Here is a 24,179-nt window from a genome sequence, read left to right on the forward strand (position 1 = left end):
TTTACTCTGCTGACACTCACAGAAAATCTACCAGTAATACACTCTCCAGAGCACCAATCATTAACTCATTCATAGTCACAGGAGCAAGGGTCTGGGGTTAGCAACTATTAATTARTATAATTATTCCCAGGACAACTATTACAAACTGCAGGATCCACTTAACATCCATCCTCAAATCTTGTCTTTCTGCAATGCTAATGTTTCTAATGGGTTCATTTACCACCATTTACTGATCACATTCACTATAGTATATTGTTTCAGATGGACAGGACGGAAAGCCAATACCTAATATTGACCTTTACAGTATCCTGTGATTAGAAAGGCTGCTCCTACCACCATTAGCCAAATAGTTCTATTGAAAAACATATATACTGTTCATGAAAGATTTGTGATATTTCTTCTCTTTCAAATGTGCTTACAAAATTAATTTCCTGGAGAAATAACAGGATGTTTTTCAAATGATTTTTTTTCAATAATGCACTCGTACATAACAATAGCCCAGTTGCACAATTTGATGTTTAGGACCATTTTAGCTGATGCTGATATGCACATGGTGTAATTTCAAATCAATTCTCAAGTCTTCATTAAAAAAAATAACAAAGAAAAGAGGTATAAGTGTATACTCTGTGTTTGCTTGGCAGAGACCTAATCCTGCATGGTGCTGAGCCATTCTGATACATTCTGGAGTTCAAAAAATTAGAATGCTTACAATGCATTTGAACTAAACATATGTATTTCCCAAAAGAAAGGCAAAAATGAAATTGCATAAACCTAGTTTCACCTTCTAAAGGAATCTAACACACCACTTTTGTGAAAGGCAACATAAGATGTCCACAATCAGGAAGACTTTGATAGCACAAGCAGCTAATTCATTTAACAACAGAAGGAAGCAAGACTTTGATGGAAAGATTTTTCTGTAGATTTTGAAAAGTGGAGTTATTTTAAATCCGTGATGGGACTAATTCAGCCAAATGCTTTAACAGATCCTACTGGCTCCAGGGGATATTAATGTTTTGCTAAATCAGAGAGTTACATTTCAAAGCGCACAAACTATAATAAATCACAAGTTGTCATATCTGGAGAAAGAGGAAGATTATCCATTAAAAGCCAGTACAACAGTTCCTCTTTCCAATTCCAATAAATACTCTATTATTGAAACAGAAGGGAGACTTTCAAGTACAAAAGAAGGGGGATAGTGAAGGGAGTATGGCATCATGTTACTCTGACATGTTTCTCTTTCTTCAGTCTCCAAAAAGCTGGCAGCAAAAGCAGTCAGGGATGTCACACACTTAACATCAGAGTTCAAAAGCGATGGAGGGAACAGAAACGTACCAAGTAGAATGCTTTCTGGAGAAGCTTTAATTCTTTTCTCTTACTATGCTGATGAGCCAYAAATTAAGAGAAAATTATTTTTTAAGACTGTGTTAATAGAGGACTTCTGAGCGGCAGCACTTGCTACTTTTGTATACATGACTCTCTCCTGGACAGTGCCTCAACTACACACAAATGGAAGCAGTAGTGTTGCTTTTAAATGTGCTGTTAGATTGTATTTGTGAGCATTTGATGTTCTTCTTTAATAACCTCAAGTAAAAGGCTGAATGAATTCAACAACAGTAGCTGAAAAAAGTGCAATGAGTCATATTATAGGAAAATGGAGAAAAGGATACAGGACTCTCCACTGAACACAATCCTATATTGTAGGCAATCTGTGATAACACCCTTTTCATTTCAGTTCAGTCCCATAAAATTACCACTAACATTACAACTCATGCAGAACACAGATAAATGTAAAAATGTCACAGAATTCTTCCAGATGGGACTTTTAGTTCCACTAGATCACCATCTACTTTTTTACTTGTCTAATATTTCATTACAACCTTCCATAAGTTAATTTTCTTTCCACTGACCATGTAAATCACAAATCAATTTTCATTTAAAATGCCTGACTACAGATTGCTCCTGAAAGCTCAAAGCATATGCTTCAGTGAGCTCTCCAACATTCTTAATGCACATTAGAAAAATGTTGTGTTTTTTTAAAAATCTTTTTAAAGGAATTAATTTTACATTAAAGTCTGGCATGAGACCCAAGCTGTGGTCCTCCTCCCTTCCCTCTTCTCTCCCCCCGCTTTAAAAAGCAGGTGCGTTTTTGGAATGCAACTGTATGCAGAGCTAAATGTCTTTCATAACAAAATTAAGAGCATGATATTCATTCTGAAACCAAAAATTCAGGCAGGAATATAAACTGCTTTAAATTTGCAGAGAGTAGATATGATTACTTAATCCCAAACCCCTACTGCAATCATGTAGTACTCTAGGGGAAAGAAGACAGAAAAAGAAGAAAAAGAGGAAAATCATTCACAGTTCAGTCATTGACTGTGCTTTATTTGAATCAATCTTTTTCTCATATTCTAACAGAATCTTTGTATAACTCAAGGAGTGGGCTGAAATTCATGACTGAATATCGCTAACTTTACTCACAGAAGCAGCCACATTAAAGTCAGTGGGATATGCCTGTGAAACAAGCAGGATTCAGCCTTTAAAACAATGTATAAGAAATGCTTGACAGAAATGCCCAGAAAATATCCTGAAAGAGTATTCTCTGAAATGTTATTTTCCTATGTTAATTTAAACATAGCACCGTCCCCCTGCAAATTTCCAAACATAAATTTGTAGCCATAAAATAGCAGACTGGACTTGGGAAATCTGGCTTCTTTGGCTGGCTTTGTGACTGTCCTGCTGAGAAACACAGGGCAGTCACTTCTCTACAGTGTGCCTCAGTTTCCACATTTGTAAACAGTGAATCATTATAGTGAACCGTAAAATGGGACCACTTAAACTCTTGAGCTGACACACATGTAAGCAGGTGTTTGCTAAATCAGGGTTAGGTAGGACTGTTCATGTCGTCCTGCTACTGTTTTTACAGGGAGATTATGTTTCCTCACACAAGGAGTTCCTGTGCTGTTCAATCTGCAAGTGTTTCCAAAGGTTCCTGTTACTGCAAGACCTAAGCACCAAACCTGGAAGGACAAATTCACCAACAGAGCAATCGGGTGTTTTGGGAGAAGGAAGAGCTGTTTCTTTCCTTGGAACACGCCTTTCTAAATGCATGGTCCCGAATCACTGAAGTCTAATGAACTAACGAAGTGCAAATGGAAGAGAGACACATGTGTCCTCCAAGCCTCTTTCCTGGTCTGAATCCACATCTAGGCTTTCCTTTCACGGTGCTGTCTCTCTTTCCATGTATTCATCTAGCACTGCCACATTCACTCCCCTGAGTTTCTGGATTGTCCTTCCATCTCTGAAGCTCACTTTTCTGCTGTTTTTCACTACTCGATGTTAGCTATTAGCAAGGGAGTCTAGCTTTGAATCTCAACTTTTTGAAGCACTCTGACATTGGGATTCTAGCTTGGGGGTGATGGAGAGGGTGTCAGTTTAAATAAGGTTGAGTGCACATGACAATTGAAAGTAGTTCTGTGTTAAGTGGGGCTCTTTCTCATAATGCAATGTGTCAGTGCTGACCACTGAAATGGGGGAAGGGAGAGACTCCTGAATGGTCTTGCCAAACTATTTGCAGGTTATACTCAGCCAGATCTTGAGGGTCTTCATACACTTTTTTTTTTTTTAAACACAAACTCCCAAATGCCAATGGAGCCTCAAGCACTGCATCCACTGTGAATCTGCATCTCTACAACTGAGCATCGAGAGCCTCTGGACTTGGCTCTGTGCTAGCACATCACAATCACCACTTAGAGTTGGCCACTTTCAACAATGAGATGGAATTACTTTAGATATAAAAAGGTACGGAGGAAAATGCTTACTTTGTTTCCTGATTTGAAGACAASTCATTATCTAGGAAGGAAGCTATTCAAAACAGTAAAGTCTCCAAAAATATGCCTATTAACAGTTAACGGAATCTTTATGGATTACTATGAAGACAACCTGTCTGGTCCTCTAACAAACTTTTAAAATTAACTGCTTTATCTTTAGCTAAGCAAACTACTAGTTGGCTGGGTTATCCGACCCATCAATAAAAGACACACAGTTGCCTGGGAGCTGCCTCTGAATTGGTTCAATCAGGTGGCTAGCTTACTATTCCTCTTTTTTTCTTTTTCCTCCCCTATTTGCCTGGCCAGCTAAGGGCTGGAATGCTATGCTTCAGGGTTTTGCATCATTTGTCTTTTTATTTGTCCCACAAGTTTTCTTTAATGACTTTCTGTTCAGTCTGTAATGGATTGACAAATGCATCTGATGATCAAGGGTGAGTAACCAAAGAGGAATCCCAACTACTGTGGTGAGAAAGCAGGCCAGACACTTGAGTGCCTTTCTATTAACCAGATCCTCTGTCTCTTTATATTACTCCGTGAGATAATTCTGCAGGAGAAGTGCCTATCCCATGGCCTGGCTAGAGGCTCCTGGATGAGAAGCCTAGCTGAACCCTCAACAGTGGAAGTAGATGCTCATAGCTACAGGTTGGGATTTAAGAAAAGAAAAATCCCAACAAATGTTAGGAAAAAAAAAGAAGAGTACTCCTCACAGTCTTTTCAACCACCCATGTTTTCACAAACTCTGAGTACTTCTTGATGAGGAGATTAGCATGTGTACAAAAAACATGATGTTTGGAAAGCCTACAGTTCCACCATGAATCCCATCATGGAAGTTCAGATTTAGACATTTATGGGCCCATTCCAGTGCCCATCAGTAGATTTATATATGCAAACATTTAAGCATTCTCTTTTGAGCCTTTTGCCTACAATTGCTAAATATAACATTACAACTGCCGGTAGCTAAAACCAGAGCTGCTAAGTTGCATTTAACTCCAGAGGTGCTTATGATAGAAAGTCATTCATTACGTATGCTACATAACTCTGTAACCTGGGCATTCAGGTTACAGAGAAGCCTCTTCTGAAAGAAGCCTCTTCCTAAATAATACTGCTCTGAATCATTAATAATGTAGGATTTGTATTTATTGCATGTACCTGTCACCAATCACTTTCTGAAGCACTAATGTAAGTTTAAGGCTATGTCAACATTAGAAAGTAATTTGGTGCAGCATTAGTGGATCACTAGATGGAGGCAGTTGGTGCTCCTCTATATGCAGTTGGGGGTTTCACTTTGGACTATACTAACTCTGATTTCCTGCACTGAATGGATGGGGTCCCAAGGTGTCCAAGGGCCAATCATTAGTTTGGATGTTTGTGTCTCTGCTTAGCTCTGTAAAGCATCTGGTGTGCACCYGGACTAAGGCCTGCAGTTTAGTTTCCTCCAGAAGGAATCCAGTCCATGCACATCATACTAACAAGAGGTAAATGGTGAAAATAGGGAGATCCATTTCAAATCTGCACTACCACTCTAAACCAAAATCCTAATTGAGATGCAGCCTACCATACAATAACATCTATTTTATGAACAACAGGTTACCTCTTGCCTTCCTATGACACTTGAACACAATCCTTTTTTAACATCATTAAGTTTAGGTTTCTCAATCCCAGTTTCTTAATCTCCACCATGCCATTTATGCAATGATAACATTGGGAGACAAAGAGAATGCAAGTAGAATATGACTGTGTATAAATTTCTCTGTATTGGAGATCTCATCCTTCTCTGTTATTTACCTTTCTCCAAGTAAGATAATTATATTTGTATAGGTATAGGTATAGATATAGATTAGATGCTACATTACAAAGCCACAAGGGTTCCTGATCTTGTTAACATGATGGTTGTCATGGTTTGTTTTGTTTTGCATGAGCAATAGCTCATTACTGAGAGATCTTGTCATTCACATCGACTTGTGTCTTTTCTTAATGGAGCATTTCTGAAATGAATGGCAGGATATATACATTTCAATTCAAATTGTACCTTGGAATTTTACTCCCATTGAAGTCAATGGTACTTTAGGACAAAGGAAGCTTTATAGTTGGTACTTTTCTAGGCATGCACCCTTCTCTTGCTCAGTGTGCCTTTAAGGAAGACCAATAGTGATTTTTAAATCGTTTTACTTTCAGGCATTACTTCAGTTAGTTTATTTAGCTACCTTCTGTACTAGGTTACTTGCAGACTTACACTCTCTTAAGTTCAAAAGATGCTACAGTTCTTTATATTCCTTGCAGTGCAGTAGGATGCCATGGTACAAATCCACAAGCCTTTACTGGTTAGCCAGAATGGGTATCATTAGCTGCACAAAAGAGGGGAACTAAAACAAGTCTCACTGCTGGGGAGGGTAATAGCAACACTGCTTTTGCACAATCTCCTGCCAGGCAATCCATAGACTGACACTGATGGTTGCTGTGGAGGGAGTCACTTACCCTCCAAGCTAGAGGTAAGATGCCAGATAAGCAGTAGCCTGTAAAAAGGAATTAAAAGAAGAGAGAAAACCAGGGGGAAAGATTAAGATAATTTACCCTCGTTTATTGCATTCATCACAAATCCCATTGTCAGTATCTATTGTTCAAGCACCTGACAAACTTCTGTTTTTATCTTCTCTGCACAAGCCTCCCTCATATGGAAAGTTGTGTACCTTTCATGGTTTTATAATAAACTGGAAGTGAGTAACAGTGCGATATCAAAGGAAATAAAACTCCAGTTGCTATTGCTGCTGGGGTTGCCTTCTGAATGTGGCTTATACAATATTTCATCTGTGCTGACACCTTTCACTCTCAATTATTTGGCTGCTGTCAAAACAAATCAATCAAATTACAGCACTGTGTCTTCATGTTACCATTCCACTCCAAGTTAGCTGTATTAGCTTTGAAATATATGGAAACATAAAATTTATCTCTATGATTTATTTAATACAACTTTCTCCCTTGTGATGTGATCTCACAAACAGAGCAAACTCAAATTATCTGATGTCAAATGTTGAATATATATAAATACTRCTAAGAAATTTTAAAGCAATGGCACTCATGGGAACATAAATGCATAAAGATACACTTGATAAGTCTTACACTTACAACCCGTGATAAACTTCTGACAAATGGAACAAATAGTATATGTTTTTAATTTTGGTTGCAACTGGGCAAGGTGCTCATATTAGATAAATGTAATTTCATAAGATATAACTTTGAACTACCAATATCCCAGTAAAGAGGGATAAAACAAAGATTTAAAGAACTGATTTTGTTAGCAGGAAAATGAAAAAAAAAAAAAAAAAAGACTGAGTCCAAATATTTTTTAATCATGTTGGGTGCCAAGTGCGGAACACTGTCTYCCATTACAATTCACACACACTGATTAATGAAAGGAGAAAAAACGCTAAAATCTCAGAGAGAGAATCTGAAAGTGATTGCTCTGTTCAGACAAAGTTTTCACAGCACATGTATGAAATTTGTTCTTGAGAGTTTTTTTCCTTTTAAAAATAAACAAAATAAAAGAATCAACCTTTAGGTTGCCAGTGAGTAAATTTTCTGAACACGTACTATCATTGCTTTTTAGACAGGATTCATGTCCTATTTCTACTGCTTCTTCTAAAATAAAGAAGCTCAATATACTGGGAAAATCACAACACGTCTATCACCACCAGACATTCACCTTTTCTTCATTTATTACTAYCGACGTAATGGGAAATTAGTTACACAGTACAAAACACATTCAGGAATACTTGGGGGATAAGTAACTTGAAAAACTAAGCTGGAATATAAAGGATGGACAGATACAAGCAGGACTGGAGGAGGAAAGGGACAACAGACTGAAATGACATCTGAGAAATGGTAAGAGAAAGATACCCAAGAGTCTGATTCTGTAAATCCAAAGGATGAGCATTGAATTGGACAGAACCAAACTATGCAACTTAGATGAGAAGCTTGTTTTTAAGCTGAAGACCTTCTTCTAACATTGGATAATTTATGATAGCAAAATATAGCAATTAAGTAAAGAAACATTCTGTAAAATAATTCAAACCTACAGCTGCTTAGGTTCAAAAGTGGTATTAAAGTTAAAATAAGGAAGCAAAAAAAACAAGTAAGAACAGCAATAAACTTAGGGCCCAAATTATGTTGGATCTTATTAGCCTTGATGGAGACTTCTAACCCTTCTGCTAGTTGGAAAAGATCATTAGAGGTCTCAGATAAAGAAAATTCACCTTATAGTTCCAGATACTGAAATCACTAGAGAGCCTGGTTTAAGTTTATGAACCAGAACAAAACTTAAGAATTAAAATGACACAGGCAAATATCTAGCTCTGTCTAAGGAGCTCAAAGCATAGTGATCTAAGCCACTTCCTAGGAACGCATACAAATGAGTATCAGCACATCCTTTACAAGTGGGAAAGGAGTCACAGAGGACGTTTGTGAATTGTCTGTTATCACACTGGAAGTCTGGAGAGGAGTGTACAAGAGAATACAGGTCTTGAGACTGTCCTCTCTGCTAAACCTGTCAGAGCAATAGGCTTATGAGCCTTCAAAGAAAGTAAGCAGCTTCAGGGATCAGGTAACAAAGTGAGACCAARGTAAAATGAGTGCAGAGTTCTACCCAAAGGATATAACACCAYAGAGGGGTCTGGAGAGTCGGACAAATCACACAAGTTTCAACTTTCATCGTTTTAGATGTCACCAGACAGGTTCTGTTTCCAATTSTAAAGTAATCTCAGTGGTAGGCAGAGTTTTTTTTTTCAGAAATCCCCCCAAGATGCTGTAGAATGTCTCAAGTTGAATAAACTTTAAGATTTAATAGTAAAGTCACAAGGCATCTTCAGACCTTTCCATGACAATTAAAAAAAAAAAAAAAAAAAAGAGTCCTCCATTTAATGTATAGAACTACATAGACTTTAAAGAAATTTCATTTAAAAAATTGGCTCCTAGGCTGATAACTTGTATGTTCCATGGGTTCAGAACTTGCACTATTAAAAAAGCCCATAAACCCAGTTGGTCAATAAAGACTTTGTTGTTTTTATGAGTCCCTAAATATATATGTGCTTGATTAGAATCTTGCTGGTCTATCAGGAACACAAGTTCGTATCCAGGGAGTTTTTAAAACATGAATCATAGGGATTTTATTAATACAAATACCATAGAAAAACAAAGGAAATTAAACCACAAGACTATAAATGCCTGACTTAAATCCACCAAGGCAAGGAAATTAAGAGTGAAGGCCGCAAATCCATCCTGGTAATCCYTCTATAGCTCACTGTATTGTAGTTAGCTGTCTTGGATCAGCATACGAGACATATATGCATATACCATAGGGATGTACCTATCTATTTGCATGTGATCCACCAGTGCATGCAGCATGTATGCTACAAAGCTGAAGTGAAGAACAGAGTGACAAACACTAGCTAAGATTTTCACTTGCATTTGAAATGTCTTGGATTTTATAAGATTACAGTAAGTTAAGTGCTTAACATTATTGGAATGAGTTTTCTCTACATTAATTTAAATTGTCACGGTCTAAATTCAAGAAGAAGATTAAAGCTCCTGGAAACAGGTGCAAAGATATACTTTAAAAGCAGCATTAAAATGCATCCATGTTCTGGTTGACAGAAATTTCATTTACAATCCTGCACACAGAATATTCCTGCCAGGAGCAACATCAGTCTGAGGCAGGGCTAGGAGAGTATCTGCTGCTGAATAAAGGGGCACATTCCCACAAATGCTTAGGTCTCAGATACCGGTCATTCCACAACTGCTAGCCTACAGGAGTATCCTGTCAGGGGATACTTAATCAATGAGTTTTTGATGGAAACTTAGTAGAGAAGCAGACTACTTCTGTCTTGCCATCTGCTTCTTGGCATATGAGTCTGGAAACTTAGACTCTGCCAAAACTTGGCCTCCAAAGTTTAAGTAGGCGTGAACTTCTAAATTTCAGAATTAGTTTGATCTGTATCACTTTGTTATTTCTCACTGATGTTGTTCCATAACCATTTCCAGCGAAAAAAAAATCACATCTGGAGTCTATTTCGGGTGGAAGTCAACAACAGAGCATACAGACACAAAGAATACCACATTTTAATGTCTCTGAAGGTAGCCTTTAACTTATGGGGCAAAAAAAAATACAAACGACAAATAGCTAACACATTTGGAGTGATCAATAAACAACTAATAACTAGTAAAGTCTTGAACCTTTCACATTTCCTCTGTAAAGGCAGCAATTTGCCACTAAAGAAGATGAACAATTAACATAGGGCCAGGTCATTCCCACAGAAGATGCCTTGAAAAGTGGGGAAGAAGAAGAAGAAAAAAAAGAAAAAATAGAAGGATTCTTTCTATATTTCCTTTGGAAAAGCAGCTTTGCCCTTTCTCCCAAAAGCAAATGCTAGACACCCCAAGCAATATGCTTACTGGGAGACCAGATGAAGATGTAAAACCTTCTATATGCTCCGTCTTTAGGGATCTCTGCCTGCAGCATGAGTTCCCCTAAAATACAAGGTCGATGGAAAGCAGCCTGAGGATACCTGCTGTATGGCTTGCTCATCCGCAGGCAATCTATGCATGCCACAGTACACTGGAAGATGCACAAACTTCTACTTGTTTCCATGCAGGAAGGTAAGGAGGTTAGTCTTACGGGGTAGCTAACCCCATCTCCGAGTAAGTGAGCCCTTCATAGTGACTGTATTATGTGCAGCATTTATACAGTATCAGTGGAGGTATACTTGGTTTGAGAGCGTCACTGAAATTGCTAGTGAATGCAGCTCCTTTTCTTGGTTCTTGTCATTCTTGTTCTGGTTATGTTAGTACAGTGCAGAAGTACCTGGGAATAAACTATTCCTCTAAGTGAGACATCATTTTGATTATTACTGACATTGGTGCTCATTAAAATACATAAGTGAAACACTGCCTTTCTGTAGACTCTGAAAGCTATTTCATGTTACTTGAAGGGGAATACAAATGAATAGGGACTGCAGCACTTTAGTTAAAAGCAGAAAATGTTCTAAAAACTGGACTTTGGACTCTAGATCAGTGAGCAAATGAGGTTTGTAGTTTATTTCTTTTCTTTCTTGTTTTTCATATCTTTCTGGTTTCTGATTTTTAAGCTGCGTGTACATGGGGGAAGGGGAATAGTGTATGTTTACTTTATCTGTTGTGCAATTAATGAAACAAATCTATGTTAAGATGAAACAAGAGCTAATAAATGTAAAACAATACATTTCCCCTTCAGTTACCATTACATCTTTACTCAACATTTATACTGACTGATCAGATCTCAAAAAAAAAAAAACTTTAAAACTTTTTTTGCCATTATCTCTGTGTAATGTTACTCATATCAGTGCATTTTAATGGCTGTCTCCTAATCTCTCAAGATGCTTAATACATTTCTCCTTCCACTGTATTGCAGCTAAAATATGACCTGCTGCTGTTTAAATAATGTAATTTAATGATTTCACGTTTTCAGCCATGCAAGGCTTTCTTTCAGCACTGAAGCCTTTCACTAATGATTTGGGGAGATAGTTTGTTCTCTTTTCTTTCAGAACTCAAGGCTGAGAAACTCTGACTTGGAAATATTTTATCTACACTAAGTTTCAGTGCTATGAATCTGGAATTTCTGACTTGTTGATTCCTTTTGAGGTTCAAGTACCATCCAAGTTCTATTAGAGCAGAGAAGTCTAAAACACTGTTGTRTCATTGTCATGTGATGTAATTTATTTTGGCCCACCCTTAGTAGAAAGACTCCCAGATTGTTATTCATGGAGTGAGTACCTAGTGGTGAGCTGATAGACTATATGGTGGTAGGTTTTTTCATTTCTAACACATACACCATACTAAAAGGACAACTAAAACACTAACTTTTTAACTAAAACTGCTTTGGCTGTCATTCTAGTGAATGAAAGGACAGGACAGACCTTAACAACTCCTTATCACTGGAATAGACTCCTCATTCTCAGAGATTTCAACATGCATGCAAAAGGCCAGAAACATATATTAAGAAAACAATATAGAACAAACTCAGCCCCAAAACAATTATCTTCCTGTTCAGACATACAGAAATGTTATASTTGGATAGAAAAAGTAGATGGGCTTCATGAGAGAATGCCTTTCCTTGAATATCACATTCCAGACAATACCGAACACTGACATTAAACAGCTATTAGTCCCTTGGAGAGATCCTTGAGAAGGATAACTAAAATGAAGAAAAGACGACTCCCTCCCCCCAAACTTGAGAGAGATGTGACCTGCAAAAGGAGCTGCAGAAACTAAAATTTTTCAGTCCAGAGGAATGTTTTCCAAGAACTGAAAGGAGAATATCGATGAGTATCTGTTTGGATGATAAAAGGAAAACTGTCAGAATGTTTTCTGTATGAGTCAGTAAAGATGGGCCAAGAAGCAATGGACTAAAGGTAAAAATGGAGACAGTCAGACTGGCAACACATTGTCTTGTAAGGTACCTGTCACACTTTCTCCCTTCCCACAAGCTCATAACCRTTGGTGTGACCCCTCCAAAATTTTTGATGATTACAAAAACACTCCTGTGTTCCTGTGTAACTCTAAGAAATGGTGAGGGGATAACAGGTTTGCAACTGCATCTGGAAACAGGGACAACAGGTTCCGTAGATGGTGTTTAAACTTGTATCTTCAGTACTTTAGTGGATTCTAGTTAAAAGTTATGGTTGTTGATTTTAACATTTTGTTCAAAGAACTGCTGGTAAAAAGCCAAAGTTCTACAGGTAAATCTGTGTTATGTTCAGAGATGTTTGTTTACTCTAATGCAGATAGCTCTATTCTGCCACAAGGCCCTAGCATCTTTGTAAATTTTACTCTTTGAACGCTTCCTGTACATATTAAATTTACTTAATATGTGTCAGTGAAAATGTATTTTTGTACTAGTATTCCCTGGGAGAATTTACACATTCATCTTCCTTGTGTTCACAAGCATTTGACATATTTGCTCAGGGAACAGAAATGGTATAGCTGTGTGTGTGACAAACGACATAGTGTAATGAACAGAGAATAATCAAACATATATCAAGAAAAATAGTTTCCAAAGAAGCTTGCAATCTAAACCTATCTTCACTTACAGCAACAAAACTCCTACTGACTTAGTGGTGGATCAAGACTATATAGCAACTGAACAATTTAACATAAATAAATGTGAAAAAAAATCTTATTTATAGGTAACTGCCAACTGAAGAATAGGTAATTTCACTGTATAAGTTATACCATGCAAGAAATTTCCATATCATTAATCTCTCAATTTTACCAGTGTCTTGAATTTTTAAAGGAATTTTTTTGTCTTCTCTTTTCAAATACTGAATACATCTCCACTATGATTCTTATCAGTGAATGCTTAATTTCTTGCCACAAGGAAGATTCTTCAGTGTTTTCTCCAATCACCCTGAGATCTCATGACACTGAACCAGATCTGAAAGTCTCCAAGAAGAAAACCATTGTTAAGCAGCTACATGAATCACATTAAATTTGGTTGTATCACTCCCTTGTTCAACATTTAGTAGGAGTTCAAGTATTCTTAGTAGGAGTTCAAGTATTCTATTGGATCAGAACTTTTCTGAATCACTACATTATTCAGGAAGTCTTCAGGGTGTCTTTTGACTTACCCAGTAGTTTGGGATAAAGAGGTTTAGAAGTCTAATGATGAGAGAAGAACAAAACTAGAAAAGACCCAGCTCACAGAAGCACTGGACATCTATGCTTGACTGCTCTGGGAATTCAGGGACAGTAGAAGTGACAACAACGAGAGTACAGAAGATAGATTACAAAACAGCATGCAAACATGTCCCCCAGTCATTTAGACTGGCCATAGTATGGTGAGGTTTATGCGAGCTGGAAGTTGATGAATCCAGTTTGATTTCTCCCAAAGGGCATGGATTACCAAAACTGTGTTGATGCAAAGGCTTCTATGAGTATACTGTAAAAATATGCTGGTTATAAAACACACACTCTATGATGATCCTATGAGCAGAGGTCAATCATGTTCAAAGAAATCAATGATTCCACATAGCAAGATGTTCTCTAGAAACACTGCATCCTCATCTGACTCTTACTTTCATTTACACATGCATAGAGTAACAGACTGTATAGGAAGCAACAAAAGCAGATGCATGTTTCAGGGCTCTTAAGTGCTACCTTGACAAAGTAACTTCATTTCTTTGCCTGTAAGTTCCACTTCCAACTGAAGTGGGCAATGGGATTTCCTCCTTCATTTGGATATTGTAAGTGTAAATACAAAGTGTGTGAGGCACATGGTCAGAGGGTACAGAAGCAGCTACCTGAATTCATGGATCCTTTTCCTTTCAGTTATTTTAAGGATGACATGATTGCCTACACAGAAGGGGAACTGCACCTGGTGACCCTATTTGATCCTATACTTTTATGAACAAGTAAGAATTATAGAGGAAGACTTTTCAACTGATCAGGTCATTGCTTGCAAAATTTATTTGGCAGTGGAGTTGCACCTTTTAGCCAAGAATTATATACCCATGGCTAAACTAAAGAGCAAAGGTTGCCTGGCTTAATCCCTACTCTCCAGCTTTGCAACGCAGGGTGAATTAATGACGTAAGAGCTGTACAAGTTTATGTTTATTTATAATACTACATACACAGCAACCATAACCTGGAACACTCCAGAGTGGAAAGATACGTTTTTATAATGCCTGTTTCCTCATTAAGATTTCATCACCCACCTACGCTAAAAAGGCACTTCCCTTTCACTTTGTTATATCTGCTTTTACCCGCTCCTGTTCCTGCATTATTTTTTTAATCTCCAGATCCCTACTTTACATGCACTCTCAAATTTTAAACAAGCAAAATTTGTGCATTAGTGTGTCTTTTTCATCTATGATTTATGAATGACAGGTTCTTCGGTGCAGCTTAATGGTATGAAAGAGACATTATTTTAAACATTAAAGTGAAAACCATTTACAACTATGATAAGAGAGGTCTGTTGACATTAAACTTTAAAACATGCACAAGGTAAAGGCAAGTAACTGCTCCAACAGGTAACAGTACTATGCATGTGCTTTGTAGGGAGTTTGTTCTACACATTAGCTGTCTCTCTTTTCTCTGTTTCACAACCTGTAGGATATGGTGCTTCAAACAATCCATTAAGTCATCATAAGCAACCAGAGTTAATCACCTAAAAAGTACTTAGGGTGCAGTGCAAGCATTCTTTTAATAAAACTCCCTTTTTGTATGTGGAAAACTTTTCTTACCATTTATGTCAGCAAGAAATAAAGAACGAATAATACAAAAAATTGAAAGAACTGAAGCTGTATTTTGATACTCTTCCCCATACTGCCACTACTTTCACACTGGATAGTTGTGTCTTACCATACCTCTATTAAAGCTGTTCTTGCAGCTCTATTGTGAGATTTTTGCTAATACTTATCTTGCTATATTTGGTTCAATTCAGTTCAGCAGCAACCTTATTTGTAGTAGTAAATAAATGTATTTGTATTTTATATCAYGTGTTTGGATTGAGTACTGTTTCTAACTGTGTTAGATATAGTGATTAAACAGCACAGAATACTAGGGAAAAACAGGTATATGGGTATATGGTATCTCACAGTACTATGTTTCAGCCTCATTTTAGACCATAAGCAGAATACAACGCGTATCTTAATGCAGACTGGTTGCAGACATGGTACAATGAGGAGGATACACAGATTAACTTTTTGCTTAGTTTTGGAGTCATGCAATTCCTCCAATGACTTGGACCATCCTCAGAGGATCCAGTGAACAGCAGAACTTTATGGCCTCACACATGAGGAATGAGAATGCATTAATAGTAACTATCTGAGGAAATTCTGATTTTATAAAAAAGGTTTTTAAAAAGTGACTTTGATGTACCGCTGTGTTTTCAGTTGCTTCTATTCATTCAATATACCCTAATCAGCAATGGTTAAACAGAATACCTGACTTTTACTTCATGCTGCCATTTGAAATTTTAAAGTGAACTGTGAGTAGGGAACATTGATCACTGATACTGAAAAGACTAACGAACCATTCAAGTACCTTACAGTACTGACCTGTAGAATGTAAAAACCAGCCCCTGATGCCTTTTTATAATAATGCAAATACCCTTTATGTATCTCATGAGTATTCAAGAGCAATCCAAGTATTAATTTTCAATAAGTATTAGGAAGAACATTACACAGGACAAAGAGATCACGCACCTGCAAGCAAAACAAACAAACAGCAGAATCTTTTACAAAAATGCTAAACACAACTTACCTTGTAGATTTTGCAATGGCAAAGTCATAATGCCTCCTGCTGCAGCTGCTGCTACCAGCCCTTGGATGTTGGTGAGATTAGCTGTAGGTAGAGTTAGGACCAGTCCTTGTTGGCCACCCAGCTGTCCAGCCATGTTGAAAGGAATAAGGATGGGCTGATTGAGGGCTGGAGTGCCTCCTGGCATCACCCCTGCTACCGCTGAGGCTAACTGCTGGGCTGTCAGTAATGGCTGCAATGGAACAGAAAATAAGCCTATTTTACTGTGCTTTGCTCAAAATTACACGTTTATACGTCTTCTGCTTGCGATCCTTTAGTGGTGCAGTATAGACATGCAATTACCATGCACTGTTTCCAGTACCTCATGGTATACATTTTCACCAGCACAAAATGCTTTGACAAATTTGATATACCAAAGTTGTAAGCCTAATCATCATGTAGCATGGGAGCAATTYCAGTTGAATCTAGAGTGGACAATTCATTACACATGCACCACAGATATTTTATCAACACAAGAAAGCCTAATTCAAGCCAACCTATGAATTCCTGCAAGATTTCCCAAATTTTCCCAGTTGTATATTGGTAAGAATTAAAAACACTATAGTGACAACTGCCAGAAGCTATAGGGACTGTATGCAGACTGTACTATGAAGTCAGTTAGAACATTAAGTATCTTCTTGAAGTATGGTGATGYTTACTTTTAAAACTTTATGCAGAGCCGTACTATTATCTCCCCATTTTGCTGCAAAGAAAATAAATAACCTGACATAAAAGATAATGAAATGCTTTTACTAATGCAGGAGCTATATGTGACATGCAAAATTGTCAGAGCCAATAAGGCCACATTAAAATTGCACTAACTTTAAACATATAAGAAGTTCATATAATTTAACCTCCTAAATATGCCAAATGGCTTATACTTTATTTTAGAAAAACACAGAAAAAGCTAATCTTCCTAAGYAAATGCCTTTTAAAACATATACATGATACATGGATACTACCTTTTTGTAACACCAAAATGCAGCCGAACACCTTAGAATCACATTTTCTGTATTACACAGATAAATGATGATCATTCATGATAATTTACATTTCATCAAATGGTATGTTTCAATTAGCATAAAGGAAAGATACTGACCTGGGGCCCAACAGGGAAGGCAGGATGGGACTGACTGGGTTGGTGTTGGTCAACTGTGCTCGTATCAGACAGCACCGCGTTTCCTCTGGCCTCTAGGATTCAGAGAGAAAAACTACCTTAATATCAAGCCTGGGGACTGGCACATTACTTTCTACAGTGATGTCACATAACATCAAGCTGAAAATGATATGCTAAAGTGCTTTATCAATAACTCAAGCACTCAAATCACTTATCAGCTGCATAAATTATGCTAACATTCATTCAGACCAGCCAACTCATTCAAGGAGATACAAAAATCTGACAGCAGTGAAACTGAAGCTATCATCAACCCACCTAATGTGGGCTGCATTATACATCAATTTACATACAGTACATGAGCACTCCGCGTGTGTGGGAACTGCATTTTTTATGCTTAGGTGAGCATCAGCCATTCTAATCTCTGAAAGTAAAAATTATCTGAAAAACAATCAAGTCACAACTCCTTTGTGTCTTAATAAAGTCTTATGCCATTTACTGAGGCAAGAAGGGCTGCACTAGGCACAATAAAAGGCACTATGAAAACAGAAAATAAATATTCCTCCAAGTGACAGCTACTCTCTTTGTCTTCTAAATTGTATATGAGAATAGCAAAATTCTGCAAAACCAAGGCTTTTCAGTGTTTATTGAGATGCTCAATATGAACTATTTGCTGGCACTAATGACTTGCTAAGTGCAGAATATAATCCAGCCCCACTGGATTTTGCTGAAGTCTGCAAAATAGATTTTAAAAAGAAAAGGAAAGATGTCCTATCAAGTGCAATAAAGTACCAAGTTGTTTTCAAACCTACAACCAGATCCTCCAGCCCCTCCTGGGGAAGGACTCATTGATTCACAAACTTTTTCAACACTGATGGCAAGATCAGGCCCACATTTACCTTTGAAGCTGAAAGAATGACAGCAAGCATCAAAAGTACCCACAAGAGTACTGCAGTCTTTCAAAAGGAAAATTCTGGCTACAACTTCAGGTTTTCTGGTTAGCATGAGAGCTTTTGCTCCGTTAGTTTGTTATTTTTYTTCTGTTGCATAGTTGAAACTCAATTCTAAGTAAACCTTAACAAGATCCTCTTTTCCAATGTTTGTCCTATGAATAGCAAGTGCAAGACAATTCAGAATCAGTTTATTGGCATGCCTTGGTGTGCTAGGGTAAAAGGATATGATTCTGTCATACTTATAAATTTTAAAGAGGATATTATCAGCTCATTTAAAACAAATTCTTCTATATATTCTCCAAGGGGACAGACTTATAAATAATGGAAATGTGAAAAAAAATACTTCAGCACATTAAGGTACAAATAAAATTGACTGCTACAGATTATTCAATTGACTTCAATCTCTACAGCAAAGTGTCAATCATAACAGCATTTTAGAATGGGATTAAACAATAAATGTGCAGAGCTATTATGCAGAAATCTGAAAATCTGATTAATTTGTAATATTTTTGTGTGCTCTCAGAGTCAGAAATGGACATTGCTCTGGGAATGCTTACAAAYGTTCTATTGAAATTTCTAAATTGATTTGAAACTAATAAAACATACAGACTTGCTGACATTTTATAAAGTGAATTCTGTCAAAATGTTTGGCATTTTATTGACTACTGTCATTTAATAAAGAGAATAAGATGACCTATTATAATTGGTGAGGACTCCAACAATTGCCTAATAACATGTGAGACCCAGTCGCTACATTTTTTGTGTTTGATTTACTCATCTGAGATACCTGAAAAGCAAGAAATGTAACTAGGGAGCCAAGATTCAGTGAAAGCTATTTCTTTCAAATGCCTTACGATCCTAGCAGGATTGCTGCCATCAAACAGACCAAACCAAGGTTTTCTTCAGTATGATTTCCTCCTTTATAAAATATGGTCCTACGTTACTGGACCATTGGATTACACAATTTTACCTTAGGTAATTTCCACATTTCACTATGGTATTTTTAAAAATCTTCTTATCACAGCCATGTGTATACAGTGATATTAGAATAAAGATTCAATACCAATAAATATATCAGTCCCCATTAAGATCAAATCTTCTAAAATAATTTTTAAATGTAATTTTAAGGGCTGAGAATTTTTTCTTAGTATGTGATTTAGTTAACATTAAAACAAGCTCCTAACAATCTGTCACATTATTAAATTGTCCTATGAAAGGTTTGAGTGAAGTGAAAAACAGGAGTGAAACACTTTACTAGAATTTAATCTTCCTGCAGTTAATATAGCTTGATCTTTCAGCAAATAAATAAGAAGCCTCAAAGAAATATGCTTGTGCTTTAACATTTTTTCATGGTACAAGCTATCCTAAGAACCACTGTTTTCTGTTATCTGTACCCTAAGGATTTTGCAGTATTTCATCTCACAAGCTCTATGTTGTACAGGCAGGTTATGCAGGCCTATTAAACTAAAATTAATTACATTCTTTTCTTTTTGCATCGTACTAATTGGAACCACTTAGGATTACATTCCTTTCATATGGTCACTGATTGAAGATGATACATCTTTCTATTCCAGTGCTTGAATGCCTGCTTCCTCCAGCTCACTTTCTATGTGACACAGGCGTTTTAGTAAAAGAGCACACAGTTTCACATATAAGTGTGGTCTTACACGGCACCCTATATGAAATTATGCATGCTGTACGCTCAGAATCAAATTCTCACATTTTCTCTCATGCCCACATCTATTTTTCTCATGCACTTACAAAGGGTATTAGCTCCCTTCTAATCTACCTGCTGTAACAACCACTCAGGCACCAAGATTTTTTCAAAACTTGGAGGAAAATCTGCAGATTGCCTGCTGAGCTGGCAGTAAATACAATGAAGCACAAATTTCAGCATTAAGTTCTACTGCATCACACACAGTCACAGCATATGTTCCTTGCTGTATGCTATCTTTAGCGAAAAGTGCAGGTCAAAGCTCCCAGGAAGCCAAAGTACAGCACAAAACAGTGGCAGAACACCACTTTCCCTTTTCTACCTAATCAAGTCAACTGAGTGGATTCTCCTGAGTTTGGAAGATCCAAAAAGTTGAGACCACTCGATGTTACATGTGCTGTTTCTGATTCACGTGCTCGTTGGCACTAATTTGGAAAAAGCTTTCACTAAGACCATTCTCCTAAACTGGCAGTGCATGATCCCCTACATTTTTTCTCCCTCAGTTATACCACCTTTATTTGGGAGCTCATTAGTTCCAGATGCTGGAATGACCTTTGCAGATAAATTATTCCATTGCCTAAATTCCATTCCTTACACAGAAAAAATGGGCTGTCAAAACCCAGCCTCAATTTTCCACTTGTGCAGATTCAGGTTATTACCTCCTGTTAGCCTATCTTCCAGCGCTGTAGAGCTTTCTATCAGCTACGGCTATCACGGTAAGGAAACAGGACTCAGCAATCTCTGCAAAGCTGAGGAGGTACCGGCAGCACCTCCTCCACCTTCAAGCGTGCTCTGGCGAGACTGTGCTCACCTTATAGCTGTGATTCCTGGTTCTTTTGGGGCTGGGAGAATGGCAGTTATGGGACACCTACTCTGAAAACAGAAGTAAACCTCTCTCTTCAGCACCTTTTCCCCAGGCACGGAGCCAAGACTTTCCCTGTAAGTGAGTGCTGCCACCACAGCCTAAGTCAAAAAGCTTGCTCAGTAGTACCGAATGAACAGACAGGAGTGCTACTGCCGTGGTACAGCGACGACTGTAGACAAGACTTTAATATTTAATAAGTAGCATTCATCATATGTGATTTACCATAAATTAATTATAAATTATATAATACATACATTCACTTCTCATCCCGTCAAGGGGCTGGGAGGGCATGACACAATAAAAAATCAAAGAGCGCTGTAAACATTGTAAAATAATCCTCCTATAATATTATTAAAAAAAAAAAGTAAAACAAAGGTAACCACCTTCTTCTCCCCTTTCAAGAAAAAAAAATCCCCATCCAAAAATATGAGCAAAAAATCTTGCTTAACAGTATGGGTTTGAAAAATTCRAAAACTACAAGAGGGGTAAGGGACGAAAAAAAATCACATCCCAAGGCTTCCTAATCTCATGTGAATTACGATTATAAATGCACTAATTATAAACAGGCTTTCCACAGTTTCGTTCATTTTGGTATCTACATGCTTTCAGCAATATGACAGCTAATTCCCTTCTATATCTGTACCCCACAGAGCCCCGCTCTGCAGGMGAGCAACTAACAGAGGGACTGAGATCCAAATCTTCTAATCAGCCTGATGTAGGCACCTGTATCTCTTTACCTATAGAAACACTGCTCATGAGAGTGRGGGTCAAAACACAAGCAACTCGTGCACAGACACACTGCCCGTCCCAGTGGTTCTTGCCACACATGATTACTGACTCTTGCAGGGGACTTGCAGCTCATGGGCAACTGTGACCTTACTGAAAATCATTGCAGGATATGCATAACAGCRTATGTTAACCATATACATCCAGCTCTGTCCTGGACCTCTTGCTTCCTACACAGATGCTTGTCTGCGCCTTCTCCAACGGGCAACATACACCGGTGCCTCCTCCCAAACTCAGCTCCAAAAGCTCGCTCAAAGCGGACATGTCAGGGTGAGATGGACTTTGAACCTGAGCACAAGGCTGTGCCAGTCTTGAACTGCAGCATGGAGCAGGCCTCAGCAGATGATCCAGACATACGTAACTTCTTCATGGTCTTCAAGAAATGAATTCGACRTTAATGAGTCTCAGGTTTGTATCAGAACCAGTGAGATACTGGGCCGTCTCTCTTTAGCACTCAAAGCTTTGAAAAACAAGCAGGATCAAACTTAATAATGCAACTAACTACAATAATACTATTTTTTTGCTAACCAAAGGAAGAACCAAATCTTTTTGAAACACTCTTTTAAGCAAATATTATAAATGAATCAATATAAATAGAATAAGCTAGGATTTCAAGCAACAGCTCATATCGAAATGCTTAGATTCAGTTCTACAGTGTGATCCATTATATTAGTTGTATTTATCTTTCTGTAACTGTAACAATAAGAAATCAAGACTAGAATTTTTTCTTCCTCTTTGAGCCAACTCACATTAAAGATACAGTTTTAAGAATGAACTCACGAAAGCGAAAGTACTGCCTATGAGAAGAAYGGTCTTAGATTTTTAAAACCAATAAAATCACTGGTTGAGCATATAATATAGACATAGTTAGATCATAAGCACTATTATCAGGAAGAAAAAGATAACTTCTTAAAAGAAAGCAAAGAGATTGACTGTATGTGAAAGTCCATCACCACTGATTAAATATGAACTCAGTTCTTCATTAAATAGACYCTTAACTGTCAGCAATTATACCAGGAGCAGTCATGCATACAAAATTTAATAGCTGAAAAAGATGCAGCTGATAATGAAAAAATGTAACATTGTCTCCAAACAACCCCCTTACTGCCACACAGCACCATACTGTGGCTCTTAATTTCACTGCTTCATTTTCCTGCTACCCTAGAGGTTGGACACATAAGTAGGAAGCCTTTACAAATCACCTCATCATAAATTCTGACTAATCAGATTGCTATACAGTGTTTCACAAACATGTCCTAATTTTACAATATTTGCAGGAGAGAAAACTGAGATTTTATGCTGAATACTGAATTCACTTTACACTGGTATCATCCTATAGTTATGACAGCAGATATTGCTGTTACTTCAGTAAGGAAATATCAAGCACAGAAATTAAATGAGAATAATGAATCATCCACTGGAAGTTATGCATTCAAGCCTAGAGTTCTCATATTTAATTTAGTAGCCAGATAGCTGTCTTCTTCCAGTGCCAGTAATAAGCATGACTAAGATGTGGCATACAATTCATTCATCTGGACTGTATCAACCTTCCCGCACATCAGGTTTTCCCACAGATGGCTAAGCAAATCACCTTTTCCTGAAGATCTCTGCTTCAGATTCTAGGCTTTCATTTTTAGGAAGCAATTTCAGCTTTGCAAAGCAGACCATAAGAACAGGAACTATCTGGGCCAATGAGGATTTGSCACCAACACCTGTTAACTCTGAAACCTAAAAATGTTACAACTATTGATATTGTTAATTATTTTGCTGCCAACTGTTTTAGTAAAGATTCCAAGTACTGTGCTTATCTTCTGTAATGCCAAATTGTCTCCATTGTCTCAATTTACATATCTTAAATTCTCATTCTTAATCTTTCCCTGTCCATGTACAAAACCCTCCTAATATACTTCTAAAAATGTCAGGTGTGATAAGGAAACATACAATTGATCTACCATATTGACATATAATCATATAAGTCAATATGGTAGATTGAATAGAAAAGCTAAAAATTCTGCATATAAAGTGGATAGAATTAGCTGTCAAAATGAATAGCACAAAGTTGCCATACTGACTGTAGCATTCAGGATTTCAGTGAAGCCTGAAAATTTTATACTTACATGAAACTGTTGCACAGTTGCTACAGCAAAGCTACCAAAATCACTGCAGAGCTCAAAAACCAGTTTGCCAGCAGTGCACAAAATCTTGCCTTTGTTTGGTCCCTGGAGGTGTTTTCTCCTAAAGGATCATCTCCAGCAGGACACATACAGTAGGGGAAATCACTGTGCTCATTACTCACACACACACAGTTTGGCTCTTATTTACACACCTGCATCTTTCTGAATCCAGACTGATAACATTAAAACTCCATCACTTTTCTTATAATGAGAATTAGGTTATTACAGTGATTCATGCTACAGAGAACATCTCATGGGCAACCATCATCTATGTCTACTTCCTTACTGAAGTAGAAAGAACTACTATACAAAGGCACAAAATCACAGACAATGCAAAAATACAGCTCTCCAAACTGCCTTAAATCTTCTTCTCTACTTTTTTTCACTTCTCTCCTTTTGCTCCTCTTCCATTGTCTCATCTT

The 24,179-nt window shown here is 37.4% G+C and overlaps 1 protein-coding gene across 1 annotated transcript in view; it reads right to left on the reverse strand.

Annotated features, from left to right (window-relative positions):
• Nucleotides 1–24,179, reverse strand: part of POU6F2 (POU class 6 homeobox 2) — a 314,269-nt gene that overhangs the window by 165,218 nt on the left and 124,872 nt on the right. The window contains exons 3-4 of the mRNA XM_085320198.1: nucleotides 17,251–17,342; nucleotides 16,116–16,344 (exon numbers count right to left, since the gene is read on the reverse strand). Of these exons, the coding sequence (XP_085176324.1) occupies nucleotides 16,116–16,344; nucleotides 17,251–17,342 (321 nt within the window). The remainder of the gene's footprint in view (nucleotides 1–16,115; nucleotides 16,345–17,250; nucleotides 17,343–24,179) is intronic.

Source organism: Rhea americana, unplaced genomic scaffold (assembly GCF_003343005.1).
Source record: "Rhea americana isolate MKP2758 unplaced genomic scaffold, rheAme1 scaffold_62, whole genome shotgun sequence".
NCBI classification, from domain to species: domain Eukaryota; kingdom Metazoa; phylum Chordata; class Aves; order Rheiformes; family Rheidae; genus Rhea; species Rhea americana.